The sequence below is a fragment of the Aricia agestis genome, chromosome 3, assembly GCF_905147365.1.
Source record: "Aricia agestis chromosome 3, ilAriAges1.1, whole genome shotgun sequence".
Lineage (NCBI taxonomy): Eukaryota > Metazoa > Arthropoda > Insecta > Lepidoptera > Lycaenidae > Aricia > Aricia agestis.
In genome coordinates this window covers 19038697-19062989 of record NC_056408.1, presented here as the reverse complement: position 1 = coordinate 19062989, position 24293 = coordinate 19038697, and the positions used below count along the sequence as shown (strand labels likewise).

At 39.4% G+C, this 24293-nt stretch overlaps 1 protein-coding gene and 1 long non-coding RNA gene across 2 annotated transcripts in view; one reads left to right on the top strand and one right to left on the bottom strand.

Annotated features, from left to right (window-relative positions):
- LOC121740216 (putative U5 small nuclear ribonucleoprotein 200 kDa helicase) overlaps positions 1–24293 on the bottom strand; it is a 144409-nt gene that overhangs the window by 9848 nt on the left and 110268 nt on the right. Inside the window, exons 21-33 of the mRNA XM_042132853.1 lie at positions 23892–24069; positions 23355–23461; positions 22685–22909; positions 21269–21450; positions 19605–19785; positions 18514–18720; positions 17891–17991; positions 17155–17285; positions 16399–16538; positions 15394–15630; positions 14817–14998; positions 5039–5210; positions 4056–4216 (exon numbers count right to left, since the gene is read on the bottom strand). Of these exons, the coding sequence (XP_041988787.1) occupies positions 4056–4216; positions 5039–5210; positions 14817–14998; positions 15394–15630; positions 16399–16538; positions 17155–17285; positions 17891–17991; positions 18514–18720; positions 19605–19785; positions 21269–21450; positions 22685–22909; positions 23355–23461; positions 23892–24069 (2204 nt within the window). The remainder of the gene's footprint in view (positions 1–4055; positions 4217–5038; positions 5211–14816; positions 14999–15393; positions 15631–16398; positions 16539–17154; positions 17286–17890; positions 17992–18513; positions 18721–19604; positions 19786–21268; positions 21451–22684; positions 22910–23354; positions 23462–23891; positions 24070–24293) is intronic.
- LOC121740231 lies at positions 9542–24292 on the top strand. Its single transcript, XR_006037617.1, has 3 exons — positions 9542–9561; positions 13260–13261; positions 24181–24292. It is a non-coding gene; the product is annotated as an uncharacterized LOC121740231 (long non-coding RNA).

Here is a 24293-nt window from a genome sequence, read left to right as displayed (position 1 = left end):
CATAGTGACACAGTGCCCCCGATTCTTTAGGTCTTTCAATAAAGTGAGCACTATTTTAGTGCTCTTGCCAGCCAAATCGACACTAGGTGCAACATCCGCATCCGCGGTGTTGTTGCGATCAGAATCCTTCCCCGTATAAATTTCGAAATCATACATATAGCCCGAACGTGACTCGCAGAGCTCGTAAGATTTTATACCAAAACGCGCAGCCTTTGTCCTTATTGTTTGGACCCAGGCCAAACGGCCCTTGAATAAGGTCAGAGACTCGTCGATTGAAATGAAACGGTCCAAATTATAAAGGGAGGAAAATTTGTGTTTGAGATGCGAGATCACGGGCTGTAATTTCGCTAATTTCGGTGAAAGCCGAATTCCTTCATTTGGTAGCAAATTCTGACTCACATCAGAATTATCTACGAAATGAAGGAATTTGCTCAGCAAAATATAGCGATTGTAAGGCATCAATTGCCTGAACTTGGGCATCTCCAGGTAATCGTCTGCCTTCCAATACTCATATTGATTTGTCCGTGGATCAATCCCCATGTACATAAAAACAGCAAATAATACCATTATCTCGTCTGCATCAGTGTCAGTCCACTTATGCAGACGTGATGATGGTTTCAGTGTGCCTTCAGCTTTCATCTTGTCGATCGTCTGCTTAGTGTATCGGTTAGTTTCCAGAACGATACGATCTATAATGTCCTTACTCCAGATGTCAGTAAAAGCATCATAGGCCGTATCATAGTCTTTGACTGGTCCAGGAGTAGGACCTGAAAAACTTTCAGGAACACCCGTGAACAAGTCAAAGTCTTCTTTCCAGACATAACTAGTCGACACGCCAAGAAGACGATCGGCTTCGGCATCCATTACACACTCCATAGCGCCTATGATTTGACGAACGGGCTCCTCTAGTTCGTCGTCGTTAGGGATGTTCCTATCTAATGTAGCCAAGTTAGCGACTTCGACAGGGGATTCGTCGAATTCATCGTCGAATTCACTGTCGAGTTCACTACCTCCGCGTACCCTAATCCTAGCACTTCGTTTGCGTGTTTCCGTCATCCCTGACGTTGACGGAAGGACATCTTCAGAAGTGGCGTTCGGTAAGCCGTCGGAATTACTAATATTTGCAGCGCAAATACTAATAATGCCTAAAGCATTATCGGCCGCAACTTCTGCAGAAGTACTCGGATTGGGGACATTAGTAGAGGAACACCCCTCCGCCTCACTTTCCCCCCTTAGATCAGCCTCTCCGTCCTGGTCCTGGGGCAGGTCCGCCAGCCACCTGGTGACATGCCACGGTGCGGCATCCATCATCTCATCCACCTCCTCCTCCGACAGGTCCATGGCCTCCACCCTTTCCACAGCGTTAACACTGCAGACAAATTTTATTATGAAACCCAAACTATATCTAAATAAATATATATAAATAGATATAAATCTGCCAATGTCAAGAAATATGTTCGGAAATGACTTACCATAGAGGTTTAGGGGGTTCCAATGTACGGATGTGGCCACCGGGCGTTTTAGTGAAGGCCACGGACGCACCGGTTAGGAGGAGGCTGCCACCAGGGGTCTTCTGAACCACTGGAGCCCTTTTGAAAATACAATAATGCATAAACAAGTTCATTGTTAAAAATTACAAGCTAGGCAATAACTTATTGTATAACGGCTATGTCACGCGGCTTCACTCGAGCTATTTTTTTCTACTATTTCCAATAAGATAATATTTCCTCTTGTTAGAAATAGCCGATCCGATAAACAATAGTTTCAATAAAAATTAAATCACACATATATTTATCATATATCGGATATATGTAATGTCTCTTGATTTATATTATCAATCCCTATCTACAAAGTCCTAAAACTATATGTATGTACCTAATTCATAAAAAACAGTTCAGCCATGACAAACAAACAGAGCTTATATGGGACGGACACTAAGTGGAAGGAAATATTATACTTACTGTTGGACGGGAGAGACCGGTCTTGGGTCCGGGTCGGGGCCGTCCAGGGAGCAGCCCATCAAAAGGGCTCTTCGAGCGGCCGACGGCCGCTGCGAATAGTGGATTCCCGGAGTGGACGGCGTCACACTCCGGGATCGAGAGTTCGACCGCAGTCGTCCGAATCTAAAAATTGACAATAGTATAAAGTATCTCAATCACACACTTTTTTTTAGTTATTCAGAATCGTGAAAATCGATGTACCTACAATATTACAACAAACAAACGAACTTATAAACCATTACAATTTGAATGTAAAAAACAAATAGCAATTTTACCTATTCAGCCATGGAATTTTATATTAAAATGTTTATACTATTATTTTACTACATATCACTAACGTTTTTGACTACTCCCTATATCTGTTCACCCTGGGTTTTTCCCCATACAAAATGAGCATTGTCCTTTGTCACAAAATATTGCCAATTAAAATAAAAACAATAAAGTGCTTATTTTGAACTATATCAAATATCACCATGGAAAGTGAGAGTTATATGTACGGAATTCAATTAAATTTTTATAGTAAAAAACTATAATATACGATATTCCCAAACCAAAAACAGAAATCATTTACAGAATCACTCCAAAAAATGGATACAAAGTGATTATATACACAATTGTATAATTGTATACAGTGTTGCTTTTTTATCACTTTTGTTGCTGTTAGTACTTTCACCAACTTTCACCATAGCAACACTCATTTCGCGCCATTTATTATTTCAAAAAACGATAAAACTTTTATTAGCACTAAATTCTGAATAATTCTTTTGCAAATAAAGTTTCTAAATAACTAATCTACACTTTAGAACGAATAAATACAAGTAAACGTTGAAATAAGTGGGAAATTTCTTGTCAAATATGACGCGGCATGAGTGAATAAAACCTAAGCTGAAAAGTTTCATCGTTTTTTCTCCAAAAAACATTGCACTTTCTGCAATTGTTATTATTTCATAAGAAACTACACTTAATTTCCAGTAATTCCATATAAGATTCTTATAAGAACACTCACCGTTTCCTGCAAGAATTCATTTTCACAACTATCAAGTGCACAGCCCAATGTCATGCGTCGAATGAAAAATGGCGGCGGCAGACTTTGATTCATTTGTTTTTTATTTTTTTACTCAACTTGTTCCGTTATACGCATCAAATGGCGAAAAAATTATTGCCAGTAAACCACAGATTTATTTAAAAAATAAATAAATTAGGCAGCGTGTAAAGGAACGTAGAAAATAAACGGCCAATCCGCGCGTAGTGACCTTGTACACCCGTGTGTACAAGCGACACGCGGGGCATTCAAAATTCTTGTACACCCGTGTGTACATAAAACATTTGACGGGTTAAACGTGAATTTGCCTTCTTGAACGGCTAAGTTAAGCAACACATTCACTCTTATGTTACGCAATATAAAGCTTAGCAGTTTCGACTGTAAAGTAGCCCTTGTATATCCTAAGATCCTACTTTCATCTTTAAGTTAGGAACTTAGGACCCAAATGGGAGCAATACATGGGAGGGGAACAATACGTGGGAGAGCCATGCTTCGGCACGAATGGGCCGGCTCGACCGGATAAATACCAAGTTCTCACAGAAAACCGGCGTGAAACAGCGCTTGCGCTGTGTTTCGCCGAGTGAGTGAGTTTACCGGAGGCCCAATCCCTTAACCCCTACCCTATTCCCTTCCCTACCCTCAACTATTCCCTTCCCTTCCCTCCTCTATTACCCAATTCCCTCTTAAAAGGCCGGCAACGCACTTGTAGCTCTTCTGATGCTGCGAGTGTCCATGGGCGACGAAAGTTGCTTTCCATCAGGTGACCCGTTTGCTCGTTTGCCCCCATATTTCATAAAAAAAAAAAATGGTTAAGTTGGATTTAAATATTTTGATCCATGCTAAAAGTTCGAGTTAACCATTATGTAAATCTAATTTGCTGAACAATTGCTAAAAATCTCTCTAGGATTCAAATTTAATCTACGTTGATTCCTATTCATTTTATTACACATATTCATTACATCAAAATATTTAGACATCTGTTCTGCTATCAAATATTTGGTAATCTACTCTACCTGTGTGTGACACCCTGGAGGTTGTAATAATTAGGGTTCTGTGTGAGGCGGCGGTAGAGGAACGTCCACGTGAGGTAGTCCACGGCGTCCTGCTTGTTCTCTATGGTCTTGGTCACGATCTCCGCGTTCAGATGGTCGTGTAGTCTATGGTCTAGGTGGCTCTGTTAAACATTTGACAGTATTAATAAATATTAAAACATAATAATTAATAAGAATATTGCCACGTCTTATTAATTGTGTAGAAAATAATATGTCCGATGACATTTAATATTCGAAAATAACTTTTTTTTAACCCACAACGTGAGAAATCTAGTTTCTATATGATGATATGATAACTAGACACAATATGTCGGAACTCGGAAGCCTATACAAGCGTAATTTAACACGCTCGAGCTTATCCCGAAATTCCCTCTTCCCCTCCCTAACTATCACGAAAATGTGATTGTAAATACCGACAGTCACATCCGTCAACCATAGACTTAAAGGAGTCATAATATGCGCTGCGGCCTGCGAGAACTGGATTATCATAATAGTAATTATAATAGCTCCCACACCGGTTTCGGTGACGGTGGCCGGTTTCATTGAAACCAGTCCAGCTACGCAGGAGTAATTTTATAGTGTCCAAGTGTGTGCGCAATACACAAGAGCACTCTCTATTTCTTTACTCTCATAACCCAGTGGGACGGAAGACCGACACGACCGGCGAGAGATCAGGTGCAGGACCGACTTTTTACATGCCCATCCGACGCATGGATCATCTTACTTGTCAGACAATCAGGTGATCGGCCTGCATTATCCTAACCAAACTTAGAAATAACATGTTTCCAACGCGGGAATCGAACCCACGACCTCCGAGTCTCGAGCCGCGCTCTATACCACTAGACCACGGAGGCGTTAATGGATTATCATACTGCTCGAGTACTACTACTACTCGAGGAGCTGGCGAACAAAACCGGATTAATTCGCGAGAAAAAAATCAATACCTCTAGCGGCAGGCAGTCGTTGAGCAGCTTAGTGAAGAATGTCTTGTGGTGTGCGGCGCACATGAGCACGGCGGCGGCGGCCTCGTCCTCGCCCGGCCGGCCCGCGCGCCCCAGCATCTGCAGCACCGTCGTCACCGGGTACTGCTCGTAGCTGTGCAGCTTGCCGTTGTACCTGTATCATAATAGTCAGTAAAGCTGGCACGATCAACACATTTACACATCGCGCTTGTGTAGTGTCTGTGAATAAGCGCGCGGCGTGACGTCGTACTACATACGCATCATGAAAAGTCTGCCCGTCTCTCTCGCGCGCGGTCTATCTTATGAGCGGAAAGGGGACAGTTATTGTTTTTCCTTTGCTATTGTTTATAAATACAGTGTGATGTAGTCAGTTACGTGGGATCGGCGCGCGGGCAGCGTTCGGAACCGTACGATAATTGTCATACACATACGATAATTTTGTGCCGATGTACGATAGCATAAGTATTATTATCGTACGCAGATTGTACGATAATTAGCGTTCCGTAGCCCTTATGGCAAAAAACGGAACCCTTATAGATTCATCATGTCTGTCAGTCCGTGTCTCTTTTCTCCGTAACTATAAGAGTTATACTATTGAAACTTGGTAAGTAGATGTAGTCTGTGAACCGCATCAAGATTTTGATACAAAAATGGAAAAATTATAAAAAATTTTAGGGGTCCCCATAGGTACAACTGAAACAAAAAAATAATAATTTTCATCTAACCAGAAGGGTGATGAAAGCAATATTTGCAACTATCGACCTATCTGTATCTTACCGTGTTTCTCCAAGCTCTTTGAATGCATAATTTATCAAACGTTTTCACTTCATATCGAAGCCATTCTTAATGACTTCCAACATGGTTTTAGGAAAAACCGATCAACTGAGACCAATCTCCTCGCTTATACTTCACACATCGCTAGTGTAGTTGATTCAGGCTCACAGGTCGATGCTATTTATACCGACTTTTCCTCAGCGTTTGATAAGGTAGATCACGTCTTGCTGTTGTCTAAATTAGAGGCGTGTGGTATATTTGGTACACTTCTCACCTGGTTTGCTTCATATCTTGAAGGAAGAATACAATTTGTAAGTGTCAATGGATTTGAGTCATTGCTTTACGATGCTCCATCAGGCGTGCCCCAGGGATCGCACCTTGGACCTGTGCTCTTCTCTATATTTATCAATGATATTGCTCTTGTAATAAGATACTGCCTTTTATCTATGTTTGCAGATGATTTAAAATTATATTTGACCGTTAACTCACTAAGAGAATCAGCACTTTTACAAGCTGATTTAGATAGCTTAAGCAAATGGTGTTCTCTGAACAAAATGTTTATGAACCCAAAAAAGTGCTTTTATATTAAATTTACAAAAAGGAAATTGCCTCATTGCTCAAATTATGTACTAGATAGTTTTGCACTCAAAGAAGTAAAAGAAATACGTGATCTTGGTGTCACACTGGACACTAATCTCAGTTTTAACACTCACGTCGACAATGTCGTCAAAAAGGCGTCGCAAGCTCTAGGATTTGTAAAGCGCAACAGCAAGGGGTTTTCTATAAGCACAAAAATTTGTCTATACAACACATTAGTAAGAAGCCATCTTGAATATGCTAGTACTGTTTGGAACCCTAAAACCACTATTCTTTCGCAAAGAATTGAGGGGATACAAAGGTCTTTTACTAGACACCTGGCCTTTACTTGCAGCGGCATTTCACATAGGGCCCCTTATTCTTATCGCCTTGCCTTCTTTGATATGTCTTGCCTTAGGACTAGAAGAATAGTGCATGGTATTCTATTACTTCACAAAATAGTAAATGGCCATATAGGTTGCTGCGAACTTTTAGAATATTTTTCAGTGTTTGTACCGTACCACCTGCCTCGACGACCGATAAGTAAGATCCTACGCGGTCCTCCTTGCAAAACTAATCTAGGTCTTAACGCACCAATCCTTAGAATGAGTAACGTATATAATATTGTTAATAATGATTTAGCTGACATAGACATTTTTCACGACTCATTCAACCAATTTAAAAAGAAAATTTTTAGTCACTTTTATGTTAAATGAAATACAATATTATTTTTATTTTATTAATTCTATATTTTAAAGTAATATATATTTATACATTGTCACAATATTTTTTAATTTTTCACATGTTTTATTAATTTAAATATCAATGTAATAATTTATGAATTTTATATATTGTCATTTTAGATTTTATTAATTTTAATCATTAATTAGTATACTTTTAACTATTTATATGTTTGATTATATCCTATGTGACTGCTGTTTATTTTATTTTGTGTTTTTTACTATTGAATTGCTATTATTATTTTTGTTTCTTGTAATTAAGTATAAATTAATTTTACTGTTAGTTTTAGTTAAATTAATTATTGTGATGTTATAATATTCTGCCTGAACTTGCTATTGTAAACGCTGTGTCACCTACTAAGGTACATGCATCAGCTCTTCTTGACTATTTATGATCATTTCTATAAGTTTTTAATGTATGTACTGTTTGGTGTCCTTACAACAATAAACAACAATTAACAATAACCTATGCGTGTGGGGTATCTATGGATAGGTCTTCAAAAATAATATTGAGGTTTCTTATATCATTTTTTTCTAACCTGAATAGTTTGCGAGAGAGACTCTTCCAAAATGGTAAAATGTGTGTCCCCTATATATAATTGGAATCTCGGAATTGGCTCCAACGATTTTGTTTTCTTAGAATTCGGTATTCTACTACTAGATAGCAAAGCTTGGTCAAATAGCTAGTAATTATTATTCATCATAGTACCAATCTGTTATTTTAAAGATTAATTAGACGAATGTTGACATCTGATAATATTAAATGTTAGCTTTAGACAATTTAGACTTAATTTAAATTTTTATATATTTGCATACTATTTTATATACTTATATAGCTAAAAGTGAGGCCATAAGAACCTCATCACCACCTACTGTATTTACGACTTTTAGAGCAAATAAATAAATTGAATTGAATTGAGTATGAATAATATGAGAAAAAAGAATTAAAAAATAAGAATTGTGTTTCATTAATTTTCCTATTTCCTTATTATATAAAATATTATAAGTATCGTTTAAATAATTTCCTAAGTAGTCTGTGTCGTTGACACACGTGTGCGATTACACAATTTTTCGATACATATTTTGTAAATGCTTAATATTTTGTGAATGCTATTGTCCGTTTATGATCAATTTAATTTACTTCGAAATTATCTTTTAAACTCTTTTAGAGCCTAGAAATAATTATTATTTATAGTAAGTAAATACTATTTAAAACTAATAATTTCCGAAATATATAATTACTTACTAATTACTATAAACTAATTTATAGTAAGTAAATACTTACTAAAAAGCGTCAACATAATAAAGGTTTTGCGACTCTCTGTTAATTTTCTTACAATATTAATACATAATATAGGTACCTAACTACCTACCTACTTCGATAATACCTACTCATATTAAAATAAAACTTAAGTGTTATTTTAAGTATGAATTCCTATTTCCTTGGCTGATTATTCTTTTTCCTATGTATTAAACACAAATAATGTTATAGAAGATGACGTTGTGCGAACATTTCATGAAAAATTGTCTCGTTATACGTCTTTCCGTCCGCGGAAAGTGGGTCTGTTCGTGTTACCGGAACTCATTCCTGTGCCACCAAATGAGTCCCATCTTCAAATTATTTATGATGGCTGTGTGGGCTCAATAGGGCACTGGTCCTGTATTTATTATATCAATGGTGTACTACGCGTTTATGATAGTCTTTATAATTGCTTAAAGCCAACTCAAAAAACATATATTAATGCATTATTTCCATATCTAGCAGAATTTAATATTCAATTTCGTAGCGTGCAACGTCAACCCAACGCAATAGATTGCGGGCTTTATGCAATAGCTTTTGCCACTTCTTTAGCGCTTAAGATGAATCCCTCCTGTACACAATTATGTGCCAGAAATGATGAGAACTCATTTGCGTTGTATGATTTTGGGCCAGGATTTTTTGCCTTTTCCATCTATACCTAGATCTGTTCCTGGACGTCCGCCTGTAAATCTTTTTGAGAACATAGCTTTTAAATTAGAAACGCAAAATAAAAAGAAATGTGACAAAAAACAAAGACAGCGAAGTACGAAAAAAAAATGCCGTAACAATATGTAAAAATAATGAAAATGATGTTGTCGATAAAACTCATAAAATACTTAAACCAGATATTCAAGGCATTAAAGAAAAATACGCGAACAGGAAAAGAATTTCAAGATCTAATAAGGAGGACGCAGAAAGAGAAAAACAGAAAAATAAAACGGCTATCAATTCTAAGATACGGAGTAATAAACGGAAGAAGCTAACGGAAAAGCAAAATAATAGTTCTATTCGACGAAGTAAACGATTAAATCCTGAATATAGACTACTTGAACAAGAGCGCTGTAAAGTATAGACAACTAGTGTCAAACTTAAAAAGTTAGATTGTCAAGTCTCTAGTCTGTGGTTGTCCTTCTATTGTAATGACATTTGGTATGTACACAGAATATAGTTTTTCATCTTGCCTAACCGCTTACTTATTTTCCTAATAACTATTATACTACTTAACATGGTGTCAGAATAAGTAATATGATAAAGTGTGTAATAACGTGATAAAGAAAAGGAATATATGTGAGAAAGTTGTAAAATGGCTACGAACGATACCGTATCCGGAATAAAGCCGCCTGCTAGCCTACAAATTGACTCGGACAAGTCGACGTCATGGAAAAAGTGGTTACAACAGTTCGAATGGTATGCAATTGCTATTCAACTCGATAAAAAACCAGCCGAAGTCCAGGCAGCTACATTTATGGCAGTAATAGGCGCAGACGCGGTCGAAATCTACAACAGCTTCAATCTTAGCGACGCAAATAAAAATAACCTCAAAATTATAAAAGAAAGGTTTGGGGAATATTTCACACCTAAAACAAATATATCATTCGAGAGGTACATATTTTTCAAGATCGAACAAAACGAAGATGAACACTTTAACGAATTTTTAACCAGAATAAAAACTCAAGCAAGCAAATGTGAGTTTGACAATTTACTCGACGAAATGCTAAAAGACAAAATAGTATTTGGAATTAAATCAAATCAGATAAGAGAGAAATTGTTGACAGAAGACAAACTAAACTTGACAAAAGCTATAGCAATATGTAAAACTTGTGAAGAAGCCACAAAACAACTGGACGAGTTCGAAGGTAAAAATAAAGTCACTGTTATTATCACTGAAAAACAAAAGTCTCAGAAATAAACAAAATGAATATTTTGACTGCAAAAGATGCGGTACAAACCATAAAAGCAGAGAATGCCCAGCTTTTAATAAACCATGTGCAAAATGCAATAAAAATGGACATTTTGCCAAGATGTGCCGTACACAAAAAATATCAGATTAAACAGAAAAATAGAGTGAATGCAGTAGAAGAAAGCTCAATTAGTTCTGAAGATGAGGTATACATATCAGCTATAAATGCTGGCGGAAATAAAGACTGGACAGAAAAGATACAAGTTGGTAATGTGCAATTTACAGCCAAACTAGATACAGGAGCACAATGCAATGTGTTACCGAGACACTTGATAGACAAAATAAAGGCAAAGCTAAAACCAAGCCGCACTAAAAATTTAATAAGCTACACTGAAGATAGACTGCCAGTTTTGGGTAAATGGAGCTATTGTGTACAATCAAAAATGAAGAAAGTAACATTACATTCAAAGTAGTACAAGAAAAAGTTATACCAATTCTAGGACTAGATACCTGTGAAAAATTGGAATTAATCGCTAGAGTCAAAACATTGAAGGAAAGTGAATGCGAAGATGATGTGTTCAACGGTTTAGGCTGTTATAAAGATTATGAGTATGATATTGATCTTATAGAGAACCCAAAACTCGAATTCATACCACCAAGACGTATTCCACATGCCATAAGAGATGAGGTGAAGCAAGAACTCGACAGAATGGTGAAGTTAGATGTCATAAAGCCACAGAAGGAGCCTACTCCTGCGGTGAGTCCTATTGTAATTGTCAGACAAAAAGGCAAATTAAGAATCTGTATAGACCCATCTGATATAAACAAAAACATTCTGAGACATCACTTCCCACTTACTACTATAGAAGAAATTTCAGCTGATATTAAAGGTTCTAAGTTCTTTGCATTATTAAGTTTTATTTGCCAGAATCCTTTTGTACAATACAAAAGGATTCTGGCAAATAAAACTTTCCGAAGAAACACAAAAAATACTAACTTTTGCTACCCCATGGGGAAGATATTCTTACAAAAGACTCCCTTTTGGAGTGTCGTCAGCACCTGAAATATTTCAAGAAATATTAACTAATTTGCTCAGTAAATTCAAAAATGTCAGAGTGTCCATCGATGATATATTTATTCATTCAAAATCCAGAGAAGAACTCAACAAAACTGTTTGTGAAGTCATAAAAACATTGAAAACAGCCGGTTTCAAACTGAATAAAGATAAGTGCATTTTTGAATCACAAAGAATTAAATTTTTAGGGCACATTGTTTCAGAAAATGGACTAGAAGCAGACCCTGAAAAAGTAAAAGCCATTCAAGAAATAAAAACACCAACAAATAAAACTGAGCTACAGAGACTACTAGGGATGATTACGTATCTAAACAAATTTATTCAAAACTAAAATGGAGCAAGTACGGAACACTCAGGCTCATCAAATCGCACGACTCGACCAGGAATACAGGCAGATGGAGCAAGTGCGGGACACTCAGGCTCATCAAATCGCACGACTCGACCAGGAATACAGGCATATGGAGCAAGTACGGGACACTCAGGCTCATCAAGTCGCACGACTCGACCAGGAATACAGGCATATGGAGCAAGTACGGGACACTCAGGCTCATCAAATCGCACGACTCGACCAGGAATACAGGCATATGGAGCAAGTACGGGACACTCAGGCTCATCAAATCGCACGACTCGACCCCGACTACAGGCAGATGGAGCAAGTGCGGGACACTCAGGCTCATCAAATCGCACGACTCGACCAGGAATACAGGCATATGGAGCAAGTACGGGACACTCAGGCTCATCAAATCGCACGACTCGACCAGGAATACAGGCATATGGAGCAAGTACGGGACACTCAGGCTCATCAAATCGCACGACTCGACCAGGAATACAGGCAGATGGAGCAAGTGCGGGACACTCAGGCTCATCAAATCGCACGACTCGACTAGGAATACAGGCATATGGAGCAAGTACGGGACACTCAGGCTCATCAAATCGCACGACTCGACCAGGCATACAGGCATATGGAGCAAGTACGGGACACTCAGGCTCATCAAATCGCTCGACTCGATTTTGAGTACAGGCAAGTGGAGCAGATACGAGACACTCAGGCTCATCAATTTGCACGACTCGACCCTGAGTACAGGCAGATGGAGCAAGAACGGGACACTCAGGCTCGGCGAAGTTTTCGAGAAAACGAAGAATACAGACAAATTGAACAAGCACGTGATACCTTAGCACGGCAAGAAATGCGATCAAATAATAAGGTATCTTGGGAGAAAACTGCTACAAAATATTATAAAAACATCAAAGAAGGTTTTACTCATCCTTATAGTTGCTGTGGAAGATTGTGGCATATATAAATTCGATTAGAAAACTATCAAAACAGGGCATCAATAATAAGTTTGGTGAAGAATTTGCTGCAAACGCATTCAAGTTGCCAAACTTAGCTAGTGAAATATTTGGAGAATTTTGTAGTACCTGTGCAAAATATATTACTCAAGGCAATGTTCCACGATTGGCTATTGTGAATGGCTTAGTTTTTCCCGATATTCCTGAGGTACTAAAACAACTCACGCCGATGGAAAAGAGGCTGGTTAGCCCTCGTCACGTGTTTTTAAAAATTGTTCGAAAAGGTCAAGGGCTAAGTTTTCAACACGAAGTTGTAGGAAATGTTATAAACGTGCCCGTACAAATCAACAATATTGTTAGCGCACTTCCTCGATCAACAAATGACGATAATGTTATAACTGTGGAGTTAAGACGAAAATTGTGCTATAGACATGGGCGCAAAGAACAAATTCGACCTGAATACGTTCGTAGAGCCGCAAAGTACTTGGTTAATTGTGACTTGTTTAAAGAAAATTTAATTAATTTAAATGAATCATGGGATGTCCAAGAAGTTGACGATAATATAGAGTGTATGTGTGATGGAGGTGTAGCAGAATTGGTAGAGGCAGAAGGAGTAGATGAAGAACAAACAGTGAATCCAGGAAATACCGAGATTCTATTAGATGATAATCAAGATGTTATAGTACACAGATTATGTACCATAATGTGTTTGAAAAAACACATCCCGGATATAATCAGTGACCCACAAATATTGGCATCAGACATATATTTTACATCAGAAACTTGGAATTGCACGGAGGATTCAACACGTCTACCTGATTTTGTAGAAAACCTTTGAACCAATGGCCCTAAGACAGCGGCCTCTAATCCTGGTTTCGGAATCTCGGCGTGGGTCAAACAAGATTTACACGTCGAGTCTCCTAGAACTTACTTCGAGTCATCCAACACTTTTGGGCACGTGGAAGCAGTTTCTTTTGAGTATAATAATTACAGAATATTCGCATTGTACAAATCGCCCAGATGTGGAAACAAAACTTTGTTACAGTTCATGAACGAAAATGTTCTTTGCAATAATATGCCAACCTTAGTTTTTGGCGATTTTAACGAAGATTTCTTAAAAGCCTATACTGTCATTCATGCCGAACGCTGGATACAGGACGTTATTACCACCATGCCCAACTACGCGAGGAGGCACACAAATTGATAATCCTCTATATGGGCTCGCATATAATTTTTAGATCTAAGCCTCATCATTGAAGTACCTAATTATAATAATTTTATTTATTTATCAATAACTTAATTAAAATACTACTATTAATATTATTAAAACATTTATTAAAGTTAGAACAAATAAGAACATTTATTGCTGCTGCGGAACCCTTCATGGGCGAGTCCAACTTGCACTTGGCCGCTTTTTTTTATCATGATGCAAACATATATATTTTTAAACATACTGTGCAATGTGAGTACTGTGAACGTGCCACATTAGTTAACTGACCTATAATATGTTCGTATATAATAATATTTTCTCATCACAAAATTGTTGAAGCTAACAATAATTCTATACATATATAACACAGTCATGTTTTGTGGGCTGCCTAAATAGTTATAATATAAACAGCATGTTTTCATTCACTTTGTAGAAAATAATCTATAAATATTACAATTGTTACTCGACGAATATAATGTGTCATTATTTTTAATTATAGCATATCGAAAATTTGATATTTTTTTGTTGGCATTATAATGAAACAAAGCAGTCAAAAGTGTCTTACAGAAACGTTACTTTTACACGTAACTTTATAATACAGTAGAAACATACCCTACCTACCATGCCCTACCGTTCTCACCCCCTAAAGTATTATTCCTTAGTTTTGTTACACCCTGTATAATAGAGGATATGGCATACTTAGTTTGCTTTTACCTTTTAAAAGAACCTGCTATTTTAAAAACAAATAAATCTAAACTACTCTATACGTATGTGCGTGACACTACACTTACTTCGCGTATAGTGCGTATGCCAATGCGTGTGTGAGTATATTTACACATACGTGTCCGCGACAATAAGGCACATGAGTGTGTGTGTGGGTGGTGTGTATACTTACACATGCGTGTCCGCGACGATGACGGTGTGAACGCGCGCGGCGAACGCGTACGCCAGCTCAGCGGCGACGACGCACAGCTGCACCGCACCGGACTCGAGCAGCTGCTGCACGAGACGCCGGTCGTTCGCCTCCACGCCCTCGTGCAAGTACGCCACGCCCGCCGATACTGTCTCTTTTAGCATCTACAAATATAAGTAGAGTTAGTTTAACGCAGTAGAAAACTAGCGTATTTGTCACGTGTACTTAAGTTATGAGTAAAATTTCAATCAGCTTTAAGGTGCGCGTCCACCGGACCGAAATCGGAGCATACGCAGCGGACGGATATTTTGTTGCTTTGTATTCATTTCTATGGTACTGCGTGCACTGGAACGTCATTACTGCGTCTTACAAATTATAAATGACGAGGCTCCGTCCGCACCGTACGCTCCGATTCCGACCCGATGGACGCGCAGCTTTAGGTGTTACATAACTTCAGTTGTACACTATGAGGTAGATACTTCATATAGTTTACTTTTAGGTTCTACGGAAATCAACGTATTCTATACATCCGTGTACTTATATAGGAAAACAACTGTACCTTATCGTGTATCTTCTTCAGGAAGGGCTGGACGAGCTCAAGCCGTGCGTGTAGGAACCGCGTCGGCCGGCCGTGAGCCGCAGCGAGCGCGAGCAAGTCCGCCGCTAACAGACGCGCGTGGCGTCGCGACGGCACGAACACCGCGCACGGCCGCGCGCCCGCCAGCCGCACCACACTGTTGTAGATTGGCTTCGTCATCGCCGCGAGACGGGAACCGGCGTGCGATATGTTGAAGCCCTGTATGGTGTTAGTGTTATTGACTATTCAATGCACAAAATAGTTAATACTTTGAACATCGTCATAATGTCAATTTGTCAAGCTTAACAAATTCTACTAGGCGACCACACTATACCAGTGCGCCTAGCAACGAGAAAAAAAATTCTACATGTTTTCTCGATGTTTGATGGTTTGTTTCTTCATCTCTATTGACCCTTACATGACATACATTTTTGTCGTGTAGATCTGTCGTCAAAATAACACATTTTTATCGAGTTTTTTCGAGATTTTGACATTATGATATCTCGTCGTACGCATGCTAGACGCAATGGACTATACTCACTGACCTCCATTATACAAGTACGCTGGACTTATGATACTGATGAATGATGGGGGAAGAGAACTAAATCTGACGTAAAAATGACGTTTGAAAGTCGCCATTGGAACTAATACTAGTAATGACGACCAATAACGATTAAGCGGCCATTTGCAAATTACGTCATATTTAGTTCTCTTCCCCGCATTGGGGGCGCTGATTCCGCTTCAAATAGGCACAAAAAGCAGGTAGGTATCATAAGTCCGGCGTAGTTGTATAATGGAGGTCAGTGACTATACTACATATTTTGTCTGTCAGTTATTTTTTTATTGATACTGCCTATGTTTGATACCTCACAATCGTTAAAACTGAACCTAACATACCGCCTTTGTGCTCATGCTTGATTCATATAACTCATATTTTGTTCGTATAATTTGACTGCCATCAAGTTATTGTCTTTATAAAAAATGCACCTGGACGTGCAGCTCGAGCGGCAGCGGGCGCACGGAGGGGTGGAAGTTGAAGGCGCTGTTGGCGCTGCAGCCGAGCCACTGCCACACGTCGCGCGCGCACGCCAGCGGCAGCGACAGCGCCACGATACGAATGGGACGACCTGTGGTAACAAATTATTATAATACGTGAACATTAACGCTATGAAAATTTACCAGTAAGGGGTAACTCAACATCACATTCATCAAACTTTCGGTTTAACACGAACGGACTATACTCTATAGTATAATGAATGAACTGAGACTGTAGTAGAATATTCATTGGCACACCATGTACTCGTAGAATCGTTAGCCTGAGTCATGAGTCATGACACAGACTTTTTTGTGTTATAAGCACAGTCTTTGTTCAAAATGTCGACTTAGATTCCGTAATTTCATCGCAAATCCAATAAAGTCGAAAACTTTACCGTGCGCTCCGGTACCGGTAAAGTTTTCGACTCCGAGTCGAACGGAAATTCTGAATCGCCCTGAATAATAAATATATATTATATATTTTCTACCATAGACAATTAAGCAGGGTTGGATTTATATTTTTCTTGAGTATAGGCCACTTTAATTTTGCCGCCCCTACACACGAACCCTCCTATGTACGAAGTACGAACCCCTCCGCCATTCTAGGACGGTGCCGCCCTCCCCTGGGACGCTATAGGGCACTACCGCTCATAGGCCATAACCTATTCTGCGTACACACAAATCCAGAGCTGATTTGAAGCTACGTACCGATCTGCGATGCGATGTACCGCATTCGCGAGCAGACGACCTCCATGACGGGCCCCTCCTCCCCGCCGAGCAGCTGCAGCGCGTCCACTATGAACAGCGTCACGCTCTGCACCGACTTTCGCACCTTCCATCTGATAACACAATTATTTATTTATTTATTTATTTATATCCAATTTTTAGGGTTAATTTACAGAGTCGAAGCGCATCGAAGCATCTTATCAAAAACTAAATATAAATTCAACCTTAACTACAGAGCATAACGCACAAATTACTTCTGCAATTCTGCGCGAGACCAATCAGTGTTGGTCACCCACAGACGCGCGAAGACGCGAGAATGCGCGCGTCTTTAAAATCTTAGAAGTAATGTGTGCGTTACGCCCTGGAGTTAAGGTTGAATTTGTTATGTTCAGTTTTGGTTAGTCGCTCTAATGCGCTTCGACTCTGCGCTAGCATAAATCGACCCTTAGGCTCTCAGGGAAATCTCAAAACTATAAAAGGTATGAGGAGTCCAGTCAAATTTTACAAAACATTTAGAAAAGAGAAGAATCTCGGCTAAGGCTTTTTGGGTCATCTAAAGTATCTCATGCACTCAAATTATGAACATTTTTTCTCAAACGGATACGTTAATATGAGTTTATAAATAACATACAAGTTCCAATTATGCAGCTTAGCGATAGAAGCGAAATAAACGAAGCGCTATTTAGAAACATACTTTAGATTATTAAGAACATACTACCTCCTGGACAGCACGTCCCACTTCTCGGCGGTGGTGATGATCACCTGCCCCTTGTTCAGCAGCTTGTGGTCCGTTGCCGTCTCGCCGGTTAGCTGCACCACCTGTAGGACAACATCATAAGTAAAAGTGTGAGATGGGGGATAAAAATGTGAGAGATGGGGGACCTAGTTTAGTCGCGTTACGTCAAACCCAGCAGATCACAATAGCTATGTCCACATTATGCGCTTCCGTCTTCAATTATCGTCATTTTCTTTCATTCAACTTGAATGCGTCAACGAACGCAACGCCAACATTGTCATTTTTGAAGTTTTAGATACGGTCAGAGGGCATGCGTCTCGGTCATGCCTCACGTTAGCTGTTGACTGCGCTATAACGCATGCCCTTGATGAACAGAAAAAGGCACAGTGTGGACAAAGCTAATTAACATTGAATTCACATGATCCGACCAAATGACGTTGGTCTGTCATCTGCATAGGAATCAATATCCTCGATGGTACATTCGTTAAGCCTAGAATAGGTTATCTACTTTATATATTGATACTAGAATACTTTATATAGAAACACAACTTTTGCTGGGTCAGCTAGGGATATAATATGCCGTGATATAATAAAGATAAGGTTACCTTGAGGTTGAACCGGTTGGCGAACTTGTGGTACCAGTCGGCGAAGGCGAGGTCGGCGAGCGCGTCGTTGGGCAGTGCGAGCACGACGCGCGGGTTGGGCTGGCTGATCGCACGCAGCAGCGCCAGCTCCGCTATCACCGACTTGCCGGACCCGCCCGGCGCGCCCACGAACACGTTCTCGTCAGAGTTGTACACCGCGTTGAACACCTGAAGAAACGGGTGACCGGTGATCGTATAAGAAAATAGTTGTATACAAGGTGTAACAAAACTAAGTGATTTAATATTTTTTTCGATTTGTATGGACAAGTTGTATGGACAAAACAAAAAAAGTTACTCTTTCAGCACTGCTACTTTTACAGAAAACTCTATACAGGGGACCCATACACGCCCTAAAGTATTATCACTTAGTTTTGCTGCACCTTGTATATTGTTGACAGTTGACACAAAGTTTACAAAAATGTTGATCAGGTTTTTTCTCAGGACTCGAAGCATTCTTACGGTCAGCGCAGACAGAACGGTGCGAAGTGGAGAGGATTTTATTAACGCACTTGAAAATAACCTTTAAAATTATTATGCACTAAAGTGCGATAAGGGCATCTTCGAGGACGCGCGAGCATTTCTTGTATGGTTCAAGCATTTACGCACACCACAATTCATGAGAGAAAACCAGGCAGATACACAAACATTTTAAATGTAAACATTTAAAGATTGCATTTTGCTTGAGAACCTTAAGTTGCGAACAACAGTATATACTGCCAAAGTATTTTCTTTTACAAAATAAAAGGGCAAACGAACAAGCGAGTCACCTGATGGAAAGCAACTACCGTCGCCGATGGGCACTCGCAACCTTAGAAGAGGGAATACGCTCTCTTCTTGAAGGTTTGCCGGTAGTATTGGTCCGGAAATACTGCTGGCGATAGTTCGTTCCAGAGTTTTGTATATGTCTAGTCCAGTGAGTATGTCGGAAGAAACCGCTTAAAGCGGTTTAAGACAATTTGCGCTCTTCCAAAAACTTGTTTCTTTTTCTCATTTTGTATTTTTATGATGTGCAAATAAAGAATCTTTGTTGTGTAATTATCATTATGTCTGACCTGCGTCTGTATGGGGTTGAACATGGGGAAGGCGTCGGCGTACAGCTCCTCGTACTTGGCGTTGCGGAGCGCGGAGACGGGCAGCGGCTGCAGGTCGAGCAGCTCCGTCGGCGGCAGGTTCTTCTCCGGCAGCAGCAGGTGGCGGAACGACACCGGCAGCACCGTCTCCGCCGCTATCCATCTGTACAACATTGGATATTATGTTATATGCACAGACATAGATCAAGATATATACCGCATGTGTATGAGTACTTCGCGTGCTATATCGCGGTCCTAAACAACGAGCAATGCTCGTCTTTCGAAAGCCTGTTCTTTAGCCCCAATTTCACCAACGTTTGTTAGTGTTAACAGCTTGTTAAAATGTCATGTCTTCTCGTTCATTCATAAGAAAAACGAAAGAGGTAACGTGATACTAATTCGAGCGTTAACTTTAACAGTCGTTGGTGAAATTGGGGCTTAGTCTGCTATCGGAATCGGACGTCAATCGGAATTTTAAACTGCAAAAATGCCTAATTGTGCCGTATTGAGCTGTAGAAATTGGAATAGAAATGTTAGTCTAGAAATGAACACGTTTCTTATCATCGGTACGTCACTGTAGGTAGGAAAAAAGTGGCACGCTCGTCTTGCGATGGAAATGGAGGGACATGCGGTATCTTGATCTTTGTCTGTGGTTGTAGGCAACGTGATTGTGTCTTGGACAGCAATACAACAGGCGTTCCACAGCAGAAAAATTTCTTGACTGACATAATAAATCAAAAGCCTGCTGTTACAAGATACGGTTGTCAAATAATAATAAGGATAAGGTATATCAAAGTAGTAAAGTTACATCGTCGGAGCTAATTCTATACGGAGGCGAAGTATTCTGAAATTTTACAATTTTTTTATTAGCTGTTCTTTTTGTGTAATACTAGCTGTCCCGGCAAACGTTTCTTTGTCATATAAAGTATTTCGCCCGTATTATTTTATTGAAGTGACTAAATAAGTATGTCACCATGGCAACGTCCATCGCTATCCCGTCGCACAAACAATGGTCGCCGTCAGTCTGGAGTTGTAATAATTTACTATTATTTATTCAACAATTAATGCACTTATCAATATAAAAAGTACCCAGTAGCCGATTCTCAGACCCACTGAATATGCAAATAAAATTTGGTTAAAATCAGTAAAGCCGTTTCGGAGGAGTACACTATCTAACATTGTGACACGAGAATTTTATAACTTATTTTATACGTGGGAGAGCCATGCTTCGGCACGAATTGGCCGGCTCGACCGGAGAAATACCACGTTCTCACAGAAAACCGGCGTGAAACAGCGCTTAGGCTGTGTTTCGCCGAGTGAGTGAGTTTACCGGAGGTCCAGTCCCCTACCCTATTCCCTTCCCTACCCTCCGCTATTCTCTTCCCTACCCTCCCCTATTCCCTTCCCTACCCTCCCCTATTCCCTTCCCTTCCCTTTCCATCTCTACCCTCCCCTATTACCCTATTCCCTCTTAAAAGGCCGGCAACGCACCTGCAGCTCTTCTGATGCTGCGAGTGTCCATGGGCGACGGAAGTTGCTTTCCATCAGGTGACCCGTTTGCTCGTTTGCCCCCTTATTTCATAAAAAAAATATATTATTAGATATTTCTGTGTTTCACTCGGCCGCAGTCTACTCAATCTACTGACCTGTCGGAGACGACGCGCAGGAAGTACTGCGGGGGGAGCGGCTCGAAGACGGGCACGAACAGCTTGACGTGGTGCTCGTCGCGGCAGTAGCGCTGCTTCAGCAGGAAGTACTCGTGGTGCAGCACCACCTCGCCGTCCACGTCCTCCACCAGGATCCAGAACGCCTCCGACTGACCGTGGATCTGACGATATTGGAAACAGACTTGATATTTCCCAAGATTTATCGTAGGGCTAGATTTCTAAACATATAACTCATATACACATTATACAGCACACACTCTGATATAGTCCATGCTCAAGTATCAAAACTTTATATAATAGGGGTAATCTAAGGGTAAATAGATCTTTTTAACCACCTTCAAAAAAGGAGGTTATTAATTCGACCCGTATGTTACAATATTTAACCAGAAATAAGGTCAACAAACGTACTACGTGTAGCAGGAATAGGTGATGGTACTTTGGGGTGTGTACGTGTTCCTTGTAGAGGGTTCGCTGTGAAAGTGGCAGCTCTGAGGGACGAAAGGGTTTTTTCACTTTTGTATTATCACTTGTTTTTGTTGCACCCTGTATATGTATATATATATATGTATGTGTGTGTGTATATGTATGTGTATATATATATATATATATATATATATATATATATATATATATATATATATATATATATATATATATATATATATATTTTGTTCTACTTTAATTACACACACAAATTATATTTTTATGTATATATTATAATGCTTATATTATTATTTACAGTCAATGCTATCTATTTTATTTATGTTTATAATATTTATTAACTATCTTACACACAACCCATACATTTACTACACATAATATTATAATTATTTATTGTGTGCCTCAAGAGTCAAGACGTAGTCTGTCCAACGCCGACAAAATGGGTCCACAGAATATCAGGGACTGTGGAGCCCACAGTCATGAACCTGAGTGGATTCCACTTCAATAGTTTGGGCATTACACCACCAACCAATTCGTATCTGGCGCCTTGCTTAATGCATTATTATGTTTTGTTTTATGGTTATTATTATTTATTTATTTTTTCTCTTGCATTGTTGTTGTTGTTTTTTTTTTTTTGTGTTTCTGATTACTATCAAGCTACTTGTATTGTGTGGTGTTTTTAAATTTAAATGTACAGAACTTTGTGTAATGTCCAGATTACTGAATAAACGTTTATTTATTTATTTATTTATTTACTAAATTTAAAAAGTTTATGTAAGTATGTATGTTTTTATGTCTGTGTTCGCATATCTCCGTAACTACAAGTCCGTTTTAAGTACTTAATTATTTTTTCGTTGCACAAGGTATTCAACTTAGGGAATACTGTAATACTTTTATATAACAATAAACAAAGTTCGGGCATCTATATAGTATAGACCACGGATAGATACATACCTTATCATCCCACTGGAAGTCCGGCGTGATGGTCAGCTCGACCCTCAGGGTAGATCTTGTGACCGGCTGGATGTGGGTCGCCAGCTCCAGCTTGGGGAACTGGTGGACGTATTTGTGGATCATCTTGCCCAGCTTCGGCGCGCGAACTAGCTCGCCTATCTCGTTGGGACCCAGTTCGTAAAGTTTCTCCCAAGGGAAGTTCTTCTTCTCAAGTTTCTTTATAACCTGACAAAGATTGCGCATTTTTTTTTAAATTATCTAAATCAAATATGTCTGTTTTTTTAGATTAGAATTAATAGCAAATAAAATAGCTTTAAAATCCAGGGTAAAAGTTACGTTGAATGTTTTCCAGACCTTAGGGTCTGGAAAACATTCAACTTTTTGGAAAACACTGTCTGGAAATTTTTTTATGGCCTTAGGGCCTTAGGCCCTTGGCCTTAGCGCCATAGAAAATTCAAAAGAAAGAAAAAACTGGCAATTTTTGCAGGACGCAGAACTTTTATTTTCTTCGTAGATATCTAAACAAGAATAGTATTATACTATTTAAATATTATAGACACTTAGCTAATTAATCGCGCAAAAAAGATACAAAATACTCTCGCTAATAATTCATATAATACATATATGTATATTTTTTAGTTTTTCGAGTGTCACAGATTAAAAAGCTTACTTCTTCCGGCATTTTCCTGAACTGCCTGAGCGGCGACATCGACTGCCACATCCGCCGGTCCACCATCTTGCACAGCGCTAGGGTTTTGTCCACCAGCTGAGCCCAACCTGGCAAATTAAAGGACAAAGGTATATTGTATAAATATACCTATGTGTATACATGGTTTGATATAAAACACAAATTGCGCAAACTTAACAATAAAAACTGAAGCTTCAATTTTAGTCAAATTTACTTACATTCTTATAAATAGAAATATTTACGAGAGTAGCCCGCGGTTTTCGCCTGTCACGTGGAATTTACAATATGGTAGACAAAGATCTATCTTCTAATTTAATGCCGAGTCTGACAGAAAATGTATGGAATACTGTATCCATACATTTTAATTAAGGGCTTCCTCACATAACTGCGAATTCGCATCGCATCGCAAATATCTGCGAAAAAATGCATAATAAAAATGACATTACGATGCGATGCGATGCGAATTCGCAGTTTTGTGACTAAGATTAAGTGCGACCGCTAATAACAACGGATACTCACCTCTATGCAGCACGATCTCGAATATGGCCCGCAGCAGGCGGCTGGCGGACTGCGTGACGTACACCATGTCGGCCATCAGCGCGAACCCCTCCAGCTTGAGCTGCGAGATGTACGCCTGCAGCAGCACGTTGATCTTCGCCGACGGCTCCTCTATGCTCTCCTTGATCGGTATCGGCACCTGATGAAATAGATGAATAATTAAGGGCCTGTTTCACCGCTTCCTGATAAGGATAAGGTGCCGGGTAGCCTATCCGGCACCTCATCAGGAAGTGGTGAAACAGGCCCATAGGGTCTAAGCACACTAGGCTGAATTACGCCGGCGTAATTTACGTGGCCGAAATTACGTTCAGCCGCTTACGTCTGATGCAACACACTATAAATTACGCGAAGAGCCGAAATTTC